Here is a 24,540-nt window from a genome sequence, read left to right on the forward strand (position 1 = left end):
GCTTGAGATTAAATTCTTAGTGAAAGCTGATACAAGACATAGAACGAATGTAAGGTGCTGGAAAATTCAACAAGAAGCAATAACCAGGGCTGGTTGTTGTTCCTCTTGGCTTCTGACTAGAAATGCACGCTTACAGGGAGGGAGTGGCAGGTGCCTATGCTGTCCCCATACTCAGTCGCTTGTGCGACACATCTCTATCTTGAACCAGTTTCTTAGAATTAAAAAAAGGGCATGTAGGATATATATATATGTAGCCCGTGTGTGTGTGTGTGTGTAGCCCGTGTATATAGCTCTAATATCTCTCCTAAAATATTGTGGCCAGGAGAGTCTTTGTTGGCAGCTTCAGAATGTACTGGTTTTACACGTCACAGATGCAACACCTAAGAACGTTACATTAACAAATAGAACAGGGGCACCTGGGTGGCTCAGTCTGTTAAGCATCTGCCTCCGTCTCAGGTCATGATCCCAGAGTCCTGGGATCGAGTCCCACGTTGGGCTCCCTGCTCAGCAGGAAGCCTGCTTCTCCCTCTGCCTGCTGCTTCCCCTGCTTATGCTGACAAATAAATAAATAAAATCTTAAAAAAAGAAAACAAACAGAACATCTATGATTAACTCTTGGGAAAGCTTCGATTTCAACTTTACAAGTTTGCAAAAGAAGTTGAAATGCCTTTTTTTTTTTTTTTTGGCCTGTAAAGACTCACATAGTCTTTTTAGTTTCTATTTGACTCTAAGCTTTTTCTGGAGATGCAAATAGTTCTAAAGGGAGGCTGGAATGGAGGTGTGTATGCTGTCCTGTTGCAAATATCTGTTCTGTTTATGACGCTTCTGGACCACAGTGGCTTAACTGGTTCTCTGAAGGGAGTGGAGAAAGGACAGTCTCAGAAGGTCAGAGGATTAACATTTCCCCACAAAGTTTTTGATAGAAAGTCTCAGATCAAGTGAAGCGGAGTAGAAATAAAACCAAATATTCTGCAATTTGTGAATTTTTCAAAGGGCACCCGTATGTAAAATTTCAGGTTTGTGTTTTGTTATGTGTATGGGTTTTTAAACCCTGTGAGGTAACCATAACAGATACTATCGTTTCTGGTTTTTCAGTGAGGGGAAGCAGGTCTGGGACACAGCCTGAGTAACTTTCCCATTGTCACTTGCTAGTGTGGCACCATGGCTAACGCCCAGATATTCTGATAGATGCTTGTTGCACAACAGTTCACTTTGTTTTCCCAGATACCTTCCCCTTCAGCCTAGAGACCGTATGTTTTTAGAGTCTTTCTGCTCACATTTCAAGTGGCAGCCGGGGAGATCAAGGTGGTCACCCCGGCATTTAACGTTCTTAGGTGTTGCATCCGTGACGTATAAAGCCATCATGATGCCGGGGTGTATGTGGAGCATACACACCTCCATTCCAGCCTCCCTGGACTTTGCATCTCCAGAAAAAGGATGGAGTGCAGAGAGGTCCTCAGAACGGAGCCGGGTGGACAGGGCTTCACATCATTTATTTATTTGTCCTTGTGTGGGGCGCTCCTGTTTGAGAGCCAGCTTTGCTCCCTCCTCTCAAGTGTTGCGTGTGCACCGAAATTCTTCCCCTTGTCTCCTTGATATGGCTCTCTTCTGCTTCCCAGTCTTAGCACGAGTGACCATGTCTGGCACCGAAACTGCTAGAGCAAGTGATTGTTCACCCTTTTCTCAAACAAGAAAATAGGTAAAATATAGCACCTATAGTGCAGGCAACTATAGGAAGAGTTCTGCAAGAGGACCCCTGTTCCCAGATATCTTTTATTCTCCAATTCATACTGAATCAGGAGTATTTTCTCCATGTGTTTAAACATCGTTTGAAAATATTTTTCATGATTCTTCAGTGTGTCATCGTATGAATTTAGCATCATTTATTTACATGTTCTTCTATTTTGGATATTTGGGTTACTTTCTCATTTTTTTCTGTGATGAAAGGCGTAGGGGGAAGAAACGGACTCCTTGAAGAAGGGAATTATTAAGTATGTGAAGAAATACAAATTCGGTTTAAATGCTTTGCTCTAGTCATTACTTCAATAGTACATTGTAACAGTAATTTCAGTCAGGTAAATACATGCTTAGTTTCCTGAAATAATGCCATTGTGATATTCGTTTTATTTTCAGATAGAGAAAGAGAATAAAGACGGGGGTGCCTGGGTGACTCAGTCGGTGAAGTGTCCGCCTTTAGCTGAGGTCATGATCCCAGGGTCCTGGGATTGAGCCTCATGTCCGACTCCCTGCTCATCGGGGAGTCTGCTTCTCCCTCTGTGCCCCCCACCCCACTTGTGCTCTCTCTCTCTCTCTCTCTCTCAGATAAATAAAATAAAATAAAGAGTTTTCTTAGATAAGTCAGTGCCTTACTCTTATAATTGACCCTTGAACAATGCAGGGGTTCAGGGCACCGCCTGGCCCCCCCTTGCAGTCAAAAATCCACATATAACTTGATTCCCCCCAAACTTAACTAGTCATAGCCTACTGTTGACCAGAAGCCTTACTGATAACATAAACAGTTGATTAATACATATTCTGTATATGTGTTATATACTGTATTCTTACAATAAAGTAAGCTATAGAAAATGCTAAAAAAGTCATAAGAGAAAATACACTTACAGTACTGTATTTACTGAAAAAACCCTGCGTATCAGTGGACCCACATAGTTCAAACCTGTGTGGTTCAAGGGTCAACTGTATTTTGATTCTGTTTGGCTAGCTCAGCATGAGAGTCACATCGTTCTACTTTTGGGCAAACCTTGAGGGAGAGGACCATTAGGTAAAAATGGAACTGGGAAGTCACATAAGTTAAAAAAAAGAAAAAGGACAAAGAAGGTTTTTACCATCCGGGCAAAAGAGGGTTTCTTCTTTCCCACATCCGTGGTGGATAAGATGTGTGAGCATACAGGAATTTGACTTGTTGCCTTGCATAAACTCAGTATTCTTAGGATGAGGTCATACATACTTAATCACCTGTCTTGCATTCTTTCCCAAGTGATGGTTCTTAGTGTTCATATGGGTGATAACTTTGGTTTCCCGAGTTCAGGAGCCCCAGGACTGCCAGTGAAGGAAGAGGAGGCAATGGTGGTTATGGGACCTTTGTGCTACTGTAAGGCAATGGGTAATTGTCTTTTTTCTTCTTAACTTCTAGTGCTTGAAACAATACCTGCAGCTGGCCATCCGAGAAGGCTGTGGGTCTCCCATTGCTTGCCCCGACACGGTGTGCCTGAACCACGGGACCCTGCAGGAAGCGGAGGTATGCACGAGTCCCATGACCTTCCCTCTTGCCTGTTGACGTTATTCCCTAGGATCTTGACTATGTACCTCCCTGCCGGAGGGAGTCTAGAAACAAAATACAGAGGCTTACTTTTTAAAGGAGTACTTTATTGCTACATACCTATGGATTCTTCATACAGACTGTTAAAACTGTTACTTACCTCAGTTCTATTGATGAATGCTGTCTACGTGTTGAAGAAGCTCTAGACTAGGCGAAGGTGCTAGGAGTCAGGTTTACCAGATGTGCCGTTTGGAGGCTGAAGAGTGAGTGGTCTTGTGATCGTTAATACTTTAAAGATAAACAGATGACAGATTTTAACCGGTTATAGACAATATAAAGGATTGCAATTCTACAAAGGTAGACGGAGTCGAATCATTTCCTTTCATTTGACGTTTATCAGTCGTCAGAAATATCCTTTTTGGATGAGTTCTTCTCCCATTTTCTTAAGATTGTGATACATCCCCTTCCTTTGTTTCTTCAATCCCCGATCAGGAGCTTGCCCTTGAATCTACTTTTTTTTTTTTTTTAAGGTTTTATTTATTTATTTATTTGAGATAGCACGAGTGGGGGCCAGAGGCAGAGGGAGAAGCGGGCTCCCTGCTGAGCAGGGAGCCCAATGCGGGGCTCGATCCCAGAACCTCAGGATCATGACCCGAGCCGAAGGCAGACGCCCAACGACTGAGCCTCCCAGGCGCCCCTTGAATCTGCTTTTAGTCTTCAGGTCCTGCTCACTTTATTTATTTATTTGTGAGAGAGAGAGAGAGAGAGAGAGAGAGAGGGAGAGCACAAGCAGAGGGAAGAGGAAGAGGGAGAAGCAGGCTCCCCGCTGAGCAGGGAGCCTGACGTGAGACTCGATCCCGGGACCCTGAGATCGTGACCTGAGCTGACGGCAGACGCTGAACTGACTAAGCCACCTAGGCTCCCAGGATAGCTCACTTTAATTCAGAAGATAACCAACGTTAGCCCATCTTTGGGAAGATTGTAAGCATTGCTCCATTTGCTTCTTTGCTTTTGGCTTGATTATTAGAAAAACAATTATGGGTTCTGTTATGGAAAGAGGTCCCAAGAAACAGAGGAAATAAGTTATTCGTTCAGCAAACATAGCTCACCTGCTGTGTATTAGGGGCTCTGCTGGATGCTTTCATAGCTGGTTTACCATCTAATCCCTTCAACAAACTTAGAAATGGACCCCCAGGGGGTTTAAGTAATTTGCCCAAGGGTGCATGTCTAAAACACAGAAGAGCTACAATTCTAGTCCAGTTCTTTCTGACCACCCTAACTACATGGCTTTAAGAGTAGAACGAGGTAGGTAGGTAGATTGTGTGATAAAGGACTTGATAATTGGAGACTCAGTAGTGTGCGTGTGTGTGTGAATATATATACGTATATGTATGTGTTGATATGACTTGTGGGTGTGTGTATATATATATATATATATATATATACACACACACACACACACACACACAAATATATACACAATCTCCTCTGTAAGGATCTCCTCTGTAAGGAGGAGATTGTAAGCAAAGCAGGCAGAAAGATGTTTATAGACCATTTTTAACCAATCTGCAACTGGGTGTCTCATGTTCAGCTTACGGAATATCAGCTAGGTGTTACAAGTGAGCTTGAAGTATTTTCTAGGGAAGGATAAAAAGGAATACATAATGATTTAGAAGTGATTCATTTTAGGAAAATCAGGAAATAATGGAATGTTTTTGATAAAAAAGTAATATTGAATATGTCATCCTGTGGTGGGAAATACTGATTTCTTTTGTATGAGTAAAGTAGAGAAGGAAATTAAAGTGAGGAAAGATTGGGTGAGCTATACAACTTGGAAGTGGGTTTTAAAGTAGGACTCGGGTATTCAGGAGCCTCTTTTGATGCATAATCCTTCTAGAAAAGGTGCTTCCTTTTTGATTTGCTTCTGTCATATTCTGATCAGTCAGCAGTGTTTATTAAGTGTGCAGAGTGTGCCAGGCCCTGTTCCAGGTCGGGATAGAGAGGTGAGTAGGATCGGCCCAGTGCTATCCTCATGGAGCTTCTGATCTAGCAGAGTGACATTAACCTGATGATAAGTGAGATTAACCACAAGCCTGTATCCTAGACCTTGTGCTGTCCAATCCAGTAGTCGCTTGTTCCATATGGCTACTTACATTGAAATTAATTAAGATTGGGGTGCCTGGGTGGCTCAGTTGGTTAAGCATCTGCCTTTGGCTCGGTCATGATCTCAGGATCCTGGGATCGAGCCCTGCATTGGGCTCCCTACTCATCAGGGAGTCTGCTTCTCCCTTTCCCTCTGCCTCCCACTTCCCTTGCTTGTGCTATCTCTCTGTCAAATGAATAAATAAAATCTTAAAAAAATTAAGATGAAATAAAATTAAAAATTCATTCCTTTGGTTGCACTAATCATGTTCTAAGTGCTCCGTAGCCACATATGGCTCATGGCTGCCAGATTAGACAGCACTGAATATGACATCTCCAACATTGCAGAAAGTTCAATGGCACGGCGTTGTTGTAGACTTTTAAATGAATGGTAACCACTAGCCGTTGACAATTCGGATATCAAATGTTAGAGCTAATGTGTTCAGACAAGTGGGTGAGGAGAGTCTGTCTTGCAGCTCTCGGGAACAGAATTTAACTTTTCTGATTTTCTTAGTATAGAATTTTCTTTTCATATTCACCATTCACCTGCAGTTCTCCCCTCCATCTTATTTCTTACCCTCTTCCCATTATACATTCTTATCCCACTTTCCCGGCACTCATTCCATGTACCCAGTTTGACTCTAAAAACAGTTTAACTTTTGAGCTGTACAGAAACCAAACAAACCCACAATGTCTCTTAGAAATTACCAAAGGGTATTTGAAAAAAAAAAAAAAAAGAACAAAAACGTCTTCTGAACTAAACTATGATACATTTCTTCAATTCTTCAAAGTCTGTTTCCCATTAGGTGAGTAGAAAGACACTCCAAGGCATTAAAAGGACCGGTTCTGTTCTCACTGGTCTGCTGAGAGCCTGACTAAAGATGGGCATGAATGTATAGTCATCAAAGTTCTTAACCAACGGGCCACTTTTTTCCCACCCCGAGAGTAAAAAATTGTGGTGGTGGTAGTAACGGTCTCTCTTTTGAATTGAGACATGAATAGAACCTTATGTTAAAGATATTGGTAGCTTTCCCAATTTATATGGGACCGTTCCTTTCGAGGCAGATACCACATACACATGAACTTGGGCTATACCATCTTCCTTTCTGGCTTCCTTTACATCAAGCTTTCCTTGTATATAGTTATTATTATAATAGCTCTTTTTTTTAAGGTTTTTTTTTTTTTTTTTTTTTTTTTTTTAAAGAGAGAGCACTCGCACAAGCAGGGGGAGTGGCAGAGGGAGAGGGAGAAGCAGGCTTCCCGCTGAGCAGGGAGCCCAACGTGGGGTTTGATCCCAGGACCCAGGGATCACGACCTGAGCCAAAGGCAGACGCTTTACCGACTGAGCCACTCAGGCGCCCCCCCCCGTGTGTGTGTGTGTGTGTGTGTGTGTGTGTGTGTGTGTGTGTGTGTGTAGGTGTAGCCCAGTGTGGGGCTCGAACTCTTGACCCTGAGATCAAGACCTGAGCTGAGATCAAGAGCCGGATGCTTAACTGACTGAGCCACCCAGGTGCCCCTATAATAGGTAGCTCTTAATCCAGATATGATTGAGTATATCATAATGGGGCTTATCCACCTTATGCTTGACTGGATTCTGTCACTATGACTATTTCTTCTGCCTTTTAAAAAATGTTTTATTATACAGGTTACACATAAATATACCTTGCATGTTAAAAATAGTTCTGGTTAAGACTCAAGTTCCCTTGGTGCAGCTGCTGTTTATGTTAAAATACATGGTTCTTCATCATTCACTGTCTTATAAAATGCATGTAGGTAGGACATTTCTTCATCTTCAGAGGACACCAGGCATTTAAGCTCTTTGCTCCAAATGCTTTGCAGTGTAGATCTAGCCCACGTGGTTGCCCATGTTCCTTGCATCTGCCCCTGCTCACTGTGGGTCCTGCCTGCCTTCTTACTGCTTCCAAATGAGCTCAGCGGTGGCTCTGTCCCTGAACTTTTATTCATCAGCAATAGCTTCATTAGCAAAGCATTTAATGCCTGATCCAAGTACTGTTTGCTTCTGGAGGAAAACAGTAGAAAAGGCACCTTCGCTTCCATGTCACACAAACTGGTGGGAGGCTGGGGGCCCCTGGAAAAGTAAAACTTGCCCTCCCTGCATCATCTGGTAGTTTCAGCTAGTGGTGGGCTTCTCTCATGTACCTGATCTGGGAATCTTGTCCACTATGGAATTACGAGAGGTGGGAGGCAGACTGTTCCGGCAATTTTACTTCGGGCAAGGCCCTGGGAGTTCATAGCCCTGTTAAAAAGGTGATGACTACTGGAGCCGTTCCCTTACTGTGTTAGGGAAGTCTCAAGCCGTCCCCTGCTGGGGGAGCCTGAGCCATTTGTCAAGGCCCGGTAAAATTTGAGCGGTGAGCGCATACCTACCATTACATGGCCTGAGAAATTCAACTTCTTCCCTCTGCCAGTTGGCAGTGGAAGGCAGGGAACAGCTTCTCAACAACCAGGTCTCCTTCCAAGTCTTGGGGCATTGAAGTGACCAGCCTGGATCTTGCTGCTAGAGCCCCCCCCCCCCACCACATGCCCCAGAGCAAGGATGGGGGCAGCTGCTCGTGCCAAGAATGGGGGCTCCAGAATTTCTATAGGAGGGGGCTTAGGCTGTGGGGCACTGTGGAGGACTAGGAGAGAGGAAGGGGGGCGTGGAGTTCTAAGGAATTTGAAACTACATTTGCAAAATAAATACAGATTTTACTCATGTTGCATGTTTGTCAGGGTGGCACCGGGCAAGGCTGCTGGAGTTCTGGAGAGCCACGTGCTCCCCGCATATGATCCCTCAGCACAGCCCCCACTTGTCGTGTCCTCCCGTCACACTCTTCCTTCCCAGCATCACAGTGTGAGGTGAGGCAGAGGGAGGATAAGGGTGCCCAGTCAAGCAGCCAGGTTCCTGATGCTGTGGGTTAAGGATCTGAATGGGAAGGGACCAAGTATGTCTGTAATAACCTTTGGTGGAGAAGCGTGTTAGCGGGACAAGAGTCGACCCTTGGGGTGGCGAAGGGTAAAGGAGTCTGCCCCTGCTGGCGTTGATAGATATTTTTAGGGTTCCAGTTGCATTTTGCTTTGGAATGGATTTAAAGCTTTGCTTTAAAACGGCATCTAAGTGGAGAATAATGGTTCTGTTTTTAAGCTCCTTCTTCACCTAAAGGCAACTATAAGAAGGGTAAGCAGCAGTGGGTTGAACACATCACATGGGTGGGCACGTGGACGAATCCCTTTTACCCATGGAGGAGCCACGGGAGAAAGGCAGAGGAGGATGTGGGAGGGCGTCCTGAAGCCTCTGGAGAACAGGGGAAAAAGGAACAGCAAAAGCGGCCCTCTTTAGGGAACGGCGGGAACAATTCCCGCCCTGGCATTCCAGCTCCTGCCATCTTTTTCACTTCCCAGGTGGCCCTGCCTTCAGGCTCTCAGATGGTGTTGCCATCTTGTTTTTTCCAGCAGGTTCCGGTATCTGGCATGGACAGAAGGAGACGTGAGCTTGGTTAGTACACTCAAGTGATGAATGGGAGGAGGTTAGGAAGTGCAGTTTTTATTTTGTGGGTTGAGACCGGAAACCCGGGTAGTTTTTGTATCAGTGTGATAAGACACTTATCCATACAGCTAGGACTATTTCTTTTGCAGTACTTTTGCAAGTCATAGCACCTCAAAAATTGCCAAAGTTTTGACATGCTCTAATGATCTCCTCGTGGTCGATTCCATCTTCAAATATACTGATCTCTTGTATTCTTTGTTTGGTCTCTTTAATGTTTTAAAGCAACTATAGCATTAGTATGGTTTAAAGGGCCAAACTCAAATGAAGACTAGGCTTTTCTTTCTTCTTTTTCTCTTCTGTCCTGGCTTTCCAGACCTTGATGAGTGGTACTTGCATGAAGCCAATCCCTAACTTCAATGTTTTAACCATTTCATTTTCCTAATATATATTATAATCTTTTATATGGGGACACCTGGGTGGCTCAGTTGGTTAAGCATCTACCTTTGGCTCAGGTCATGATCTCAGGGTCTTGGGATCAAGCCCCACATCAGGCTCCCTGCTCAACGGGGAGTCTGCTTCTCCAGCTCTCTCTGCCCCTCCCCTCATGCTCTGTCTCTCACTTTCTGTCTCAAATAAATAAAATCTCAAAATCTTTGATATACATATTGTATTTTATATATAAGACATTGGCCAACTGTCAGTATTATGGGAACACATCACTTTCAGCATAAATGCTTCTCTGGCAGACAAGCTCTACCCTCCCCCCGCCCCCATTTCCTTCTTTAGTTTTTGTACGGCTGGTGTCAATGTAGGTGGTGATGCTTGCTTAGATAATATGATCATAGTTATTATAGTAAACAAAGGTATACCTCACTTTTCCTATTCTTCTCAATTGTGAATGTTAGATGTATCCAGTTAACCATCATGTATAACAGTTACAGCACCCCATGTGTATGTATATTCTGAGTGCCCTGGTTATTCTGTGCTATAGTTGGAGTGGAATGGAAAACCAGACTTCCAGTCAGGTAGGAACTGAGTATTTAATAAGGATCCTCAGGTTCATTTTTACCAAAAACAAAACAAAACAAAACAAAACCAGAGTGCAATTATGGGCAATTAGTAGCTTTTTGTTCTTATTGTTCTGATGTTACTGCTCTTATTCTGTTAAAATTAAACTAAGTTTATTTTCTCTTTGATTTAAATTTTCTTTCTTTTTGGAGAGAATTTCTAGAATGATGAGGATGAGAAAAAGTGGTCTCTCATGCTTGGATTGGAGGAGAGAGAAATTTTGTTTAATAGGCAGATTAATATAAATTTCAAAAGAGAAATAGCAATAAAAAATCACTTTAAATCAAGATAAGAATTTCTTAGATCTGATGGAAGTGGTTTCTTGATAGTTGAGAAGATACTTGGAAATTTTTGTTTTTACAACTTGAATGTGGAGCTGGTCATTAATGGATTAGAACCCACTGAATACAATAAATATCAGTAGTCCATATGGACCTGAATAAATAAATGAATAATAAATGAGGGAGAAGGGACAGCTTTTTTTTTTTTTAAGATTTTATTTATTTATTTGAGAGTGAGAGAGAGAGATCACAAGCTGGGGGGGGAGGGGCAGAGGGAGAAGCAGACTCCCCGCTGAGCAGGAAGCCCAATGCAGGACTCCGTCCAAGGACCCTGGGATCGTGACCTGAGCTGAAGGCAGATGCTTAACTGACTGAGCCACCCAGGCATCTGGGACAGCTCTTTCTTACAGAAGAATTCTAATTAACAAATACAGAATGAATGATGGAAATAGAAAATCGTCATTAAGCAAATATCACAGTAATGACTATTGTAGGCAAGAATTATCAATAGATACAATTAGTGGAGCAAAGGTATGATGAGAAATAAGATATCTGCAGAATCTCAAAATGTATTCCTACAAGAACAAGATACTTGCTGATTACAAAGGGTGGAGAAATTTGGTAGACACCACCGTAACCAAGTTAAAAAGTCAACATTACTAGTAATGAGATGGGTGTCCTCATGGACTTCCTGGATGGCTCAACATCACTTCTGTGATATTCTTACCAAAACTGCACAGCCTCAACCTAATCATGAGAAAGCATCAGACAAACCCAAATCGGAGAACACTGTAGGACATAACTAGCCTGTACTCTTCAAAGTCATGAAAGGTCAAGGTCATGAAAGGCAAAGACAAACTGAGGAACTGCCACAGATTGGAGAAGGCTAAGGAGACTTGGCAACTAAATGCAAGGACGTACCCTGAATTGGACCTTGGACTTAAAAAAAAAAAAAAAAAAAAAGACCTAAGTAGGACAATTTTTGAGCTTGGAATAAGGCTCGCAGATAGTTGTTTTGTATCAATGTAAATTTCATTATTTTAATTCTTACCTATGGTTATGTAAGGTAAGTTGGGGAGAATGGGATTTAAGAACTCTACCCAAGTTTCACAATTCTTTCAGTCTAAAATTATTTTAAAATAAAAAAGTTAAAAAGGAACGTTCTGATATGATTTTGAACAATTTGGAACTTCTTTGTTGGCAGAGAGAGAATAGTTAGATATTGCAAGACACCTCTTTATAATCTCTTTTGTTGGAGTTCCAGTTTTGCAATCAGCTTGAGAGTCTTTGTGATCGTTTTTTGGTTTTGTTTTGTTTTGCTTTTTAAAGCAGTAGCCTTTTAACCTGTGATCTAATTGAGCCTTCAGTAATCATCCTAACACAGTTATCTCAGGTTTATAATTGTAAAAGACCTTGAGCAATAGTGACTTAGCTCCAAATGGCAGTGGAACTGGGAATTTAATACTTTGGATTGTCTTTTTGACAAGGTCCAGCTTTCTCTAAAGCCATGGGTATAACAAACATTTCAGAGAACTAGTCTAATCTGTAAAAGCCAACAAATGGTAAGATCAAGGAGTCGATTCTTTTTTTTCCCAAGGAGTAGATTTAAAAACAAACAAACAAACAAACTTCATGTGTCTTTATTGCCTTCTGGGTAGTTTAAGTTCCTTCTCTGTCCCCTTTCCTCATCTGTCTCCCCAAGTTTCTGGCCACTTCTGTACCCTTGGTGCATTGTCAAACAGAATACTGAGAAGGTACAAATCTAAGTGGTGGGGTCTGGGAAGAGAATGGTGGTGATGGAACTAACTTTTTTTTTCCCACCACAAATTTCAATAGAAAAAATTGATTTAGGGCGCCTGGGTGGCTCAGTTGGTTAAGCGACTGCCTTCGGCTCAGGTCATGATCCTGGAGTCCTGGGATCGAGTCCCACATCGGGCTCCCTGCTCGGCGGGGAGTCTGCTTCTCCCTCTGACCCTCCCCCCTCTCATGCTCTCTCTCTATCTCATTCTCTCTCTCAAATAAATAAATAAAAAATCTTTAAAAAAAAAAAAAAGAAAAAATTGATTTACCTTATTAAGTCTTAATTCCATAAAAGTCTTTGATCTATAAAAAATAATAAATAGGAGATTTAAAGTAGAGTACGAGACCAAAAAAATTAGAGACCTCTGACTTTCCTGTTGGCAGTGATGTGTCCTCTGATGAAATTTATCTTTCTAATTTAAAATTAAACATCCATCTCTACTGTTGTTGACTTTTTACTGCATTAATTTGTGTCACTTTTCTCATTAGCATTTCATCTGTGTCTAAAGTACTTTATCTCCTGTTTGCTTCGTCTTCCATCAATTGTATTTGACATAGCTGATACATATGTTGCATGTCATTGGAAAAAAATCAGAATTTTTAGGAGTTGACTTTGAGGGGTTTGAAGAAGTTCTTCATCAGTCCAGAAACTGTTTTAGATAGGGGCAAGTAGAGTCAGGACTGTCCCATAGAATCAAAGGCCTTTTTTTGGAGGGTGGTTAAAAATAGATATACAGACTCTCACTGAGGTCTCTCGGGCCCAGATAACATCATCTCCAAGTCACCTTGGCCCAAAAGTTGAAGTAGTATTAGATTATTTGCTCTCTACCACAATGAAGCAGTGACTAAGTCAGGAGTTGAATTCAGATTCCTCAATGCCTCCCATCCCTTTGGTTACCTGTGTCTTCTGTCTCCCAACTCAGAATTTTTTTTGAGACACCTTTGTCTTTTCGGAAAGATGTCCAGATGTTATTATAACAGATGAAACAAAACTGGCTTTCAATGTAATAAAAGTCTAACCACACTTTTTAAAAAAGTATGGTACAACACACATCATATAAAATTAACCATAATTTTTTTACAGTGATTTATTTAAAGTGCCAGATGAAAATGTAACCTTTTCCTCCCAGCTGGAGAAAAATGTTATAATTAAATTAAATTTATGTTTTACTGTACTTGGAATGGAGAAGACTGAACTTGCCTGTTTTGCAGTCCTTCATACATTTTAGCTAACTTTGTTTAATTCATTTGCAAAATAAATTGAATTTTTTTTGTGAGAAGGAAGATTCGATTTTGAATACCTTTTAAAATGTACTATATTAAGTACAATTTTTAACTGCCTCATTTTTTTTACTCTTGTTTTCTTAAAGCAGACTTCCTTTCATTAGTTGTAGGAACTTCCGTCTAGATATATTTTATACCAAAGGATATGTAATGCTTTCAAGTCAGAATTGCCAAGCCCACGCCTGTGTCCTGTATCAACTTGCTAAATGTTTTGAAGCCTAATATCAAATCCTTGGGTCTTCTCAGTTATAAATCTTTTAAGCAACATCAATATAGTTGACGTCAATGGAACTATTATTTTTAGAATGCCAGTTTAAGAGCAGTTAGCTTTTCCTGCATCTGACTTTGAAATGCAATTTGAAAGGATTAATCTGAAATGTCATTTGGTTAGGTCTGAATCACTGTCATTTACTCGTAAACCTTTGGTTCATATCGCCATCTGCAATGGAAATAGGAATCGAGCCACAAGAAATATCTTTAGCATTTCTTTTCTACCAAGACACGGATGGCAATGAGGGACAACCGAGGGCCCCCTGAAGTGATTTTTTTTTCATCCAAAGAAATGATTTTCATGTTGCTTAGAAGGTTCTATTCCTGAGGAAACTAATGAGGTTTTCATTAATTCCTGAGGCACGATCTACCTGACCTTATTGTTTAAGAGTTCTAAAGCTAGAACCATAATCTTTTAAACATTTCTTACATGAATGTGGAGTGATAAAGAAGCATCTTGCATATATATATACACAATTGGGGAAGTCCAAAAGTTTGGTTGTCTGGTCTTAGCAGCTGCTGAGGGTAAGGATGGAATTTGACCAAGGAGTCCTGTTGTGGGTGCTTTAAGTGGCGACTCCTAGCCGTGGCAGAGGACTGGGGCTGCTGTAGGAATTGCTGCTTGTCTTACCACGGGAACTGTGGGGAGAAAAAGAAGTTCTCACACCACTGGTATAAAGTAAGCCAGACAAGAAGGAGAAGTCCTAGGAGGCTGGAACTCTCGGCTCCAGTGAGGACAGAGACCTCATCTTGTTAATATCTCTGGTTTCAGATTGCCTGCCTGGTGCCTGTGGATCAGTTTCAGCTTTACCAGCGGTTAAAATTTGAACGAGGTACGTATGCCCTCTTCTTTCTGTCCCCACGGTGAGTTGCGGCTTTCTGTGTGTCATCTTCACACTCACCTCCATAGAAGGCTCAGGAGGCTGTGGGCTGTCAACAAAGCCACAAGGGCACTCCGAAAGGGGAAAAACTGTAATTGCAAAGTAACATTTCCGCTTTCTCAGCCACAGGCAGAAAAAATGCAGACTAGCAGGAAATAGAAGCTTCCTTATGTTGGCTGTTGTATATTTTTGATTTGGCCCATGTGAGAGAAGTTCTTCAAAAGTTGGATAGTTTTACAAAACAGTATGTTCCTTCAAGTGGGTTTTACCACCGGCTTTCCCACTCTCGAAGATCACTTCAAAACCTTCATGGACCCAAACATTTTTACTGCTGCTTGTAATAGTCACCATTTGTTCTTTTGATACCACACCTGTAATCACAGTGATGGCTGTGTGTGTCATTCTAATACGATTTACAATCTATCAGGCTCGTTTTCTTTCTGACTTTGGCCTTGGGGTAATTTATATAGCTTTTCTATTTGTACTGCCTATTTATCTGTAAGATTTATTTATTTTTTGATCCTTTACCAAGATCGTTTTTAAGGAGCCATTTCCCTCCTGTCACACTCTGTACATTCTTGAACTAAATGGTCTGTTTTTCTTTCTTTTTAAGATTTTTAAATTTATTTTAGAGAGAGAGAGAGTGTACGTGCACAAGCGGGAGGAGGGGCAGAGGGAGAGGGAAGGAGGAAGCAGACTCCCTGCTGAGCGCAAAGCCTGATGCAGGGCTTCATCCCAGGACTCTGACTGAGGTCACGACATGAGCTGAAACCAAGAGTTGGATGCTTAAACTGACTGAGCCCCCCAGGCGCCCCTAAATGGTCTGCTTTTCTATATCTAAGAAATAGGAGAAAATTGTTCCGCTAGAACGCATTGTCTCATTGCATATATAAAATAGACTCTCATCTAGCATGAACATACAATTTTCTGATTGCTAACTTTTAAATCTGGATTAGTAAAGTCTAAGACGTAAGAGGGGGGAAAGAAGAACATTTCTCTCTCATGTGTGAGTCTTTCATATGTGGCCTTGCGTATCTTTGCTTTGATGCATTATAAATTGATCAAATAGTTTGACTCATACATGGAATTTATTTTTTTCTCACAAGTTCTGGGCAGATGTCCCACTACAGATCCCATGAATTGATCATGGATTTTATTATCCCTATTTTATAGATGAAGAAAGTGACAATTGCAGAAGTTGAGACCTGCCTAGCATCACATAGACTGTGTCTAAGCTTCTACATCTGAATGAATAATTCCATATTTTTTTTTATTAGGGTAACATCTATCAAAAACATAAAACTTACCATTTCACCCATTTTAGGTGTACAATTCAGTGGCCTGTTGTGCAGCCATCACTCCCATCTATTTATCACCCCAAGCAGAAACTATAATTAAATAATAACTTCCCATTTCCCTTTTTTCCCCAGCCCCTGGTAACTTCTACTCTGCTTACTGTCTGTAAATTTGCCTAGTGTAGATATTTCATGTAAGCAGAATCATACAATATTTTCCTTTTGTGTCTGGCTTATTTCACTTGGTATAATGTCTTGAAGGTTCATCCATGTTATGGCATGTATCAGGACTTCATTTCTTTTTATGGCTGAAGAATAATATTCCATTGTATGTATATACCACATTTTGTTTAACCATTCATCTGTTGAAGGACACTTGGGTTGTTTCTAGCTTTTGTCTATTGTGAATAATGCTGCAGTGAACATTGGGGTACAAGTATTTTTTCGAGTCCTTGCTTTCAGTTCTTTTGGGTATATACCTAGGAGTGGAATTGCTGGGTCAAATGGTAATTCTATGTTTAGTGTTCGAGGAACTGCCAATTAGACATTTTTACTACTGTAAAGTATGGGAGTACATTACGTTTGGAAGTATGTTAAGTCTGGTGACCATTTGGTTCAACTCCTTTATTTTATAAGAAAGGAAACCAAGGTCCAGAGACATTTTGATCTGAGGTGATTCTGGAAGGCAATTTGTTAATTCTTCAGTATCAATTCATGTACTTCTTCATTATCATCCATAATAATAAAGAATTATTATTAGAAAATAGGCATGCCAGAGGGCCTGCCCCCAGCTGCCCAGGACTCCTGTTATCTCTGCGCCTAGCGAGCACCCTGGGAGCTGCTGCCCCATCTAGGGATCATGATGGGCAGCAGGATGGCGTCTGCCAGCAGGGTTGTTCAGGGAGTCAAGCCACATACTCCATTAATAAGGTTCTGTGACAGAAGAGACAATCCTAAACCTAATGATATCAGAAGATTTGAGACCAGCAGGACTACTGTCTCACTCTTCAATTTCACAGCATTCTAAGGGAAGTAAATCCCCAGATTTGCTGATGCATCAGGGTCCACCAGACACTGCAGATATGATAAAAACATTACCTCAGAAATACAGAAGGAAACTTGTATCTCAAGAAGAAATTGAATTTATCCAACGTGGAGGACCAGAATAATCACTTATGGCTGCCGTTTGTCATCAGACGAAAGACTAGTCTTTACATAAAGGACTTCCAAAATGGCACAAGTGAAATTATATAGTAAACAATTTGAATAAATACTCTGCAAAAAAAAAAAAAATCTAGAAAATTTAGATGGACAATTGTATCTCCTAATATATGTGTCTTGGTCAGCTTCTCCACAAGCTTACCGAATTGTTTATATGCTTATTAAAGTATACATTTTTAAATGTTAAAAAAAAGAAAATAGGCATGCGAAGTAAGAGTAAATTTAAATTAATACAGTGTTACATAATGGAATTTACTTGATTGGCATAGTCTTTAAATTGTATACCTCATTTTTACTTGGTAGACTTCCTACCTCAAACTCAAGACTTATTAGCTAGGTGACTTTGAGGTCAATGCCATGAAAGGTTTTTTGTTTGTTTGGTTGTTTTTTTTAAGATTTTATTTATTTAAGAGAGAAAATGAGAGAGTACAACCAGGGGGGAGGGGCAGAGAGAGAGGGATAAGCAGCCTCCCCATTGAGTAGGGAGCCTGATGCGGGACTCGATCCAAGGATCCCAGGACCCCAAGATCATGACCTGACCCGAAGGCAGATGCTTAACCAACTGAGCCACCCCGGTGCCCCTGCCATGAGAGTATTTTATGTGGAACTGTTTAAAATGGAATCTTGGAATGCTTTAAATACTAATGTTGTGAATGAGCTAAATGACTTAACTGGTGGAAAGTAAAACTCACTGGCGGGACTCTCAGCTAGAGTTGTAGAGATTGCTGTGGCTCTGGAAAAATGTAGAATCAGATCAGTATCAGCCCTGTATCTGAATTCCAAAAATTTTCATTAGTTTTGCCCCAATTCTTATTGCTTACCAAATTCTCAGTTTTTAGTTGTCATCCGTCTTTTAATTGTCCTCTGCTTTATGTTACATATATGGTTAGTTTGCCTTTTATAGCTTTGTTTTCATCTAAGTCTTCATGGGGAAAAATATTTTGAATAGTAATCCTAGAGCCTAAATCATCACTGTTTACATAAAGTGGAGAAACGGCATTTGGCATCGATCGGTTATTCTATGAATCCACTCTCCTTCCATCTGTGACTTTCCGTTGGCTACTACCCTGTTTGTGGCTTTCCTTTTCTGTGTCAGCCTTCCAATATTAACAAAGAAAAGAGAATACTAAGTTTGGCATGTGTTAGTGATCACTGCTGTACTTTCTGCTCGTTCTCAAAGCACATGATGCCTGATGATTAATGTTAGAATTTTGCTTGTCTCTTGAATCTGCTTGCCCAGAATCTACTTTTTCAAACTAGTGTTTTTTTTTTTTTTTTTTGAAAATTGGGTCAAGATTTTCCATCTCTACTCCTTAAGCACTTTTCCTATTTTTTTGTGACCCTGTTTTACTTGTAATTGCAAACTGCTTCCGTGTCTTGGTAGGTTAACGTGTCTGTTCTTGGATATTTGTATTATCATATAGCTGCTGGAAACTCCTACCAATGGTTCAAGTGTCATAGTGTTCTCCTTGGAAAAGAAGTGAAGTAAAATAGGAATTTATTTTCCTGTTATCTGTTAATCCTACTGCATTCACTCACGTCTTCAGTATCTACTTTTTTGTGGACTGAGTATCTATTGTGTGCCAGGTGCATTTCTAGACTCTGCCGTAAGCTGTGGCTTCATCTTTCCCTGAAAGCCGTCCCTTCTCAGCACTTGTCCCAGCCTCCTTTCACTGTGAGTCTCAACATTGATGATATGGCTCTTCAAGTTTCATCTCGTGCCTTTATCTGTCCCTGGTGAAATGCGCCCTGCCCCTCTTTTGCGTCCGATCATTGAAGGTTTTATCTCACCAGAGCTCCGTGTGTTATTTGGTTTCTTTTGGTGTTTTTCTTTTTAGGGCTGTGGGATACTTCAATGACCTTATTGTCGGTCTGGTTTGATTTTTTAACACCTCCCCACCTCTCATTAGGTATCTTCCTTTTCATAGTTTCTGATCACAAGCACATTCTTATTGTGTGTGTGGGGGTGTGAATGTGTGTGTGTGAGTGTGTGTGTGTGACTGTGTGTGAGCTTGCGCCTGTTCTCTTTTTGAGCCTGCTTTTCTGGTGTTTTGCGGTAAATGTGTGACTAAGTCTAGGGTTTGCTTATGAAGCTATTCTGTGCTTCTGGCTGCTAACACTTTCTCCTCAGCTTCCTACTTCCTCTCCTTTACCATCAACTCTTTGTTGTGGGTCAGTTCTAAAAATCTAAAACAGTACCCTCTAGACATTTCAGCTAAAAAACGAATGTATCTGCAAGAAAAGACATTTATCATCAGTAGGGTGACATTTCTAAAGGGGACCCAAATGATAGGCACGGTGTGAAGTGTTTGCCTCTCCCTGTGCGCACTTCATTTCCTCATCTATAAAAGGGGCGTAATAATGGAAGGCTTATGCTAGGGCTGTCATAAAGAGTGAGTTAATATTGTGTGTCTGTCACCGTGCGCACTCAATAAATTACTGTCATTGTTGTGTTGTTGTTTTTGTTATTCAGCACTACACCACTACCCCATCTTATCTTTATCCCAGTTTTCTAAACTAAATGAAGAAGGCATCTTCTAGAATCCAGATCATACCTCGACTGAGTGTATAACACAACAATACCACTTTTGTTCCCTTTTCATCTTAATCCATATCTTTTTCAGCATGTTTTTACCCTTATTGTCCTAAATTATAAAGCATTGTATGGCACCGTGATAATGAAAGCGAATTCCTTACACCACCGGCCATATCCGGTTCCTTCATGCTCTTACTCAAAGCATAAATCCACCTTCTCTGACTACCTCCAAGGAGATCGTGACTTGCTGACCTGGAGCATTCAAAGTGGCTGCTTTAAAGAGAAAAGGTTCCCGTGCTGATAATGGAAATGGAAATCTATTTAATAACATGATTATGTTTTTACATAGAGAATGGTATTCTAGGAGGAAAAACAGCCCAGTCCCAGCATGTACTCACTAACCATGAGTAAAGCAAACTCCTAACTTCTGTGGGTTTTAACATACCAGCGTTAGACTAGATAAACTCAGATGTTTCCACGTTTGAAATTCTGTGCTTCTCCTCAGCAGTCTTGACAGCATCGCCTCGCCTCATGGCTGCATCTATTTGAGTTTATTTACTATGGCAGATGTTAATTCTGATCAGTATAGTTTAATTGCATTTTAACTATTTACAGAAGACCTTTGTTCTTTGAGATATCAGAAAGCAAATTAACTTTGGCATAATTAAAAATGCAGTGGGTCATAAAAGTTAAAACTGTTTTATTTTAGCTGATAATTAGCTTGGATGTATCATGTTTTCCACAATAAGAAATCATGGGCTATCTTTTTTGGCACAGTTTCACGGTGGCAGAAAACCCACTCGTGTTAGTTAAGAGAATTTACAACAGAATAAAAAAGCAAACTCTGCATACCTAATGCTGATAGTTTCGGTTGGGGAAACCAAGGGTCTTGAGCTCAGTTTTTGAAAACTGAAGGCAATCACTGGGGTTAGACATGGCCCTTAGGTCTCATGGCAGTTTTATTTTCTCAGAATGTTTCTATTTCTCAATAATTGTCAGAATACAGAAGTAGAAATAGCTTTAAATAGCATTTCCTGCCTTGCATAATTTATATGAACAAGCAGTCTTAGATCAATCATGGAGCTTTACTCCAGTAATCAGTTTTAATTTTCATAAGTAAATTCTGGTTGAAGTTTGTGAATTTGTCTGTCTCTGATGTAAGTCCATTACATTTAATCACTGCTAAATCATGTTCATGTCAAAGTGTTGGGGGCACCACTGGGAATGATTTACACTGGCCCCCGGTTTCTCTTTTTCTAGATTCCCGAACTTACCCCCATCTCAGAGCTACATGACGCTTTCATCACTGCTGATGCAGAAGAGATTAGTTGAATATGCATGAGTTCATTTTCCTCCAACTTTGGAATAGAAATTTGAAGGGGGAGGAAACTAAACCTTAAACTTTTGGGATAATTGTGCATTTTATTTATCTACCTAATAACTCTGTTTCTGAGGCCAAGAACCAGGAGTTAGAATTGAATTCACAATATTTTTAACCTGTACCTGTACAGGGTTAATGCAAAAATTTTTAAAACACTTTTTATTACTATACAACCCCCTCCCCGCCCCGTCTTCTGACTCCTCTCAGCTCATTGGGGTGGAGTCAAGAGTGAGGGGAGGAAGCCCTTGTTCATGTAAAGCAATATGGCTTCCACCTGATGTCCACCAGTTGGTTCTTTGGTGTCAGTTTAGGAATGCTAATATCTGATGCCCCTTCAGCGTTTTTTCCTTTTCTGGTAATCTGGCCTCTAGGTTCCATTCGTGGTACATCCTGTTACCTGACAGATATAAAGCAAAATTGTGCTCTTAATGGCATATTGAAATTTTAGTAATTCTTAAATAAAATGATTCTTTTAGCTTCTATGGACATTGACTTGGAGCTGCTCTTCTAGGAGCTGGGCTGATGAGCAATCTGAAGGGCAGATGTGCTCTTCAGTGTAATCTGGCCAGACTTGTGTGTGTGGATCCCTGTTCTGTTGGGAGGTGCTCTTCTCCAAGAGACTCCAAGATGCCCTATACAAAAATCTCCCTGAGTAGTTGTTTCTGTTCTCGGGAAATATCTGAATGCAGGGCTGAGCAATATAGAACCTTGCTGTGTATCCCGCCATTATCTTTTATTACCATTGGCAATTGATCTCCTGATACCATTTCTTATACTTCTGTTACGTTGCTTCTTCATTTATTCAACAATACTACATTCCAGGAAGCTTTCTAGATCAGTGCTTGTTGACTTGAGATGACTGCATCCAACTGCATCTTTACTAGGAAATCTTGACTGTTTCACCTTCAAAGTATGCTCCAAATCGTCAGTACTTTCACTTCTAACATCTAATCCAGATCTTAGATTAGATCACTATAATATCTGTGTTGCCATTTTGTTCCACCACCACCTATTCTCCCTACAGTAGCCAGAGTCATCTTCTAAGAATGGTAGTCATATCACGGCTCTCCCCTAATCAAGAAGGCACTCCCCTGTCTTCCTCGGTGCTGCCCAGGGAGGTGGCAGCCATCTCCTATTCGGCATCATCGCTGCCCTCAGACCTCTGGTGAAGCCCAAGATTGTTAAAAAGAGGAGCAAGAAGTTCATCTGGCACCAGTCAGATCAATATGTCAAAATTAAGTGCAACTGGTAGAAACCCAGAGGCATTGACAATGGGGTGCACAGAAGAATCAAGGACTGGATCTTGATGCCCAGCACTGGTTATGGGAGCAACAAGAAAACAAAGCACAAGCTGTCCAGTGGCTTTCACAAGTTCCTAGTCTACAACGTCAAGAGCTTGAAGAGCTGCTGATGTGCAACAAATCTTACTGTGCAGAGATTGCTCAAAATGTCTCCTCTAAGAACCTGAAAGCCATTTTGGAAAGAGCAGTCCAGCTGGCCTTCAGGGTCAACAATCCCAATGCCAGACTGCGTAGTAAGGAAAATGATTGGACAGCTTATGTGTACACTGTATTTGTGTTAATAAAACTACCAAAAAAAAAAAAAAAGGCATCCCCCACCAGTGGCTTCTCATCATGCTTAGGCCTTATCATCATCATCTGGATCAGGCCAGAGGACATAATATTATGTCCTATGACTCTTCTCTTTGCTCACTTAGCTCCTTGTAAAATGTCATGTATAAATGCCTTATTACATGTATAAATTGCTTCTTTTGCATCATTTTGATATAAGTTGGAAATCTTTCAGATCAAAATTGGATTGGCTGCTTATTCATGGTTTTAACCTATCGACTTAAATGTGTTTTTAAAAAATGGACAGCTATAAATAACTCTCAGAAGCAGAAGTAATGTTTGCTCAGTGTCATCTGGTTCTCTCACAAATCTAACAGCTCCAGAGGCTTATCTCCAGCAGTTCTAACCAAATTAATAGTTACCCAGTTGAAAAAGCAGAAAGTGTGCTTTTGAGTAGAGAGGTCTCTGTCATGAATCAAAAATAAAGAAGGCAGAGAAAAAAAATACATCATTTAAGTATTCTTTGTACATTCAGGCCCAGAGGCACCGATATACCTTTTCTTCTCATTCAAAAAATGTCCTTCATGAATTTCTGTACTTCTGTGGAAATGTGCTTGTGTGTCCTGTTTGACTGCAAGGGATAAATCTCTTTAAGCCTATCTCCATCTCCAGTTAGAGAAATTGAGTCACTACTCTTTTGAATGTTCTGTTAACTCATTGTTAACTTAGCTCCTTATGGTAATATAGAAATATAAAGCTGAGGGGACTGTCAGGAATTTGGCTAGATTTGTCTTTTTGCCCCAGAATAGTTATTTACTCTGCTCTTAATGGTTCAGCAGGAAGACAACAGCACACCTCCTTTGGCGAGTATCTTTTACATAACGAGAACAATATTTCAAAGCTGTAGGACAAGGTCAAGTACTTGTGTAAAAAATACCTGTGCCCAAAAACAAACATTACATAAACATATGATATCGTATTGCTACTGTGGGTGCTTCCTGTGTTGAGGGACATTTCTCTAAGCTTTAATCATGTCAGAGTCTAACTAGCAGTGCTTTCTCTTTATTTAAATTCTTTAAAAGAGTGGCTGATGATCCAGCAATTGCACTATGAAGTATTTACCCAAAGGATACAAAAAAATAGACTTGAAGGGACACATGCACCCTGAGGTATTTATAGCAGCATTATCAACAATAGCCAAGTTATGGAAAGAGCCCAAATGTCTATTCACAGATGAATGGATAAAGAAGATGTGGTGTATATGTACAATGGAATATTACTCCACCACAAAAAAGAACCACTTACAACAACATGGATGGAGCTAGACAGTATTATCCTAAGCAAAATAAGTCAGAAAAAGACAAATACCCTATGCTTTCACTAATATGTGGAATTTAAGAAACAAAACAGATGAGCAGGGGGAGAAAAAAGGTGAACCAGGAAACAGACTCTTTTTTTTTTTTTTAAGATTTTATTTATTTATCTGAGAGAGAGAGAGCATGGGGGGGGGGGGAGGGTCAGAGGGAGAAGCAGACTCCCCGCCGAGCAGGGAGCCTGACGCGGGACTCGATCCCAGGACTCCAGGATCATGACCTGAGCCGAAGGCAGTCGCTTAACCAACTGAGCCACCCAGGCGCCCAGGAAACAGACTCTTAACTACAGGGAACAAACTGGGTTACTGGAGGGGAAGCAGACGTGGGGATGGGTTAAAAGGGTGATGGGGACTAGGGAGGGCACTTGTTAGGATGAGCAATGAATGTTGTATGTAAGTGATGAATCACTAAATTCTACACCTCCAAGTAAATATTACAGTGTACGTTAACTAACTGCAATTTAAATAAAAACTTAAGGGCACCTGGGTGGGTCAGTTGGTTAAGTGACTGCCTTCGGCTCAGGTCATGATCCTAGAGTCCCGGGATCGAGTCCCACATCGGGCTCCCTGCTCAGCAGGGAGTCTGCTTCTCCCTCTGACCCTCTTCCCTCTCGTGCTATCTCTCATTCTCTCTCTCTCAAATAAATAAAATCTTTAAAAATTAAATAAATAAA

The 24,540-nt window shown here is 40.9% G+C and overlaps 1 protein-coding gene and 1 pseudogene across 2 annotated transcripts in view; both read left to right on the top strand.

The window, feature by feature from the left end:
- The window catches only part of RNF144B (ring finger protein 144B), a 77,844-nt gene that overhangs the window by 35,586 nt on the left and 17,718 nt on the right, over positions 1 to 24,540 (top strand). For both annotated transcript variants that reach the window (XM_073877624.1, XM_025891216.2), the window contains 2 exons: positions 3,152 to 3,256; positions 14,382 to 14,442. In XM_073877624.1, coding sequence (XP_073733725.1) covers positions 3,152 to 3,256; positions 14,382 to 14,442 — 166 coding nt within the window. The remainder of the gene's footprint in view (positions 1 to 3,151; positions 3,257 to 14,381; positions 14,443 to 24,540) is intronic.
- Positions 15,336 to 23,918, top strand: LOC141370099 (alpha-ketoglutarate dehydrogenase component 4 pseudogene; annotated as a pseudogene).

The sequence above is a fragment of the Callorhinus ursinus genome, unplaced genomic scaffold (genome assembly GCF_003265705.2).
Source record: "Callorhinus ursinus isolate GAN/ISIS: 27379988/994484 unplaced genomic scaffold, GSC_fseal_2.0 scaffold26, whole genome shotgun sequence".
Classification (NCBI taxonomy): domain Eukaryota; kingdom Metazoa; phylum Chordata; class Mammalia; order Carnivora; family Otariidae; genus Callorhinus; species Callorhinus ursinus.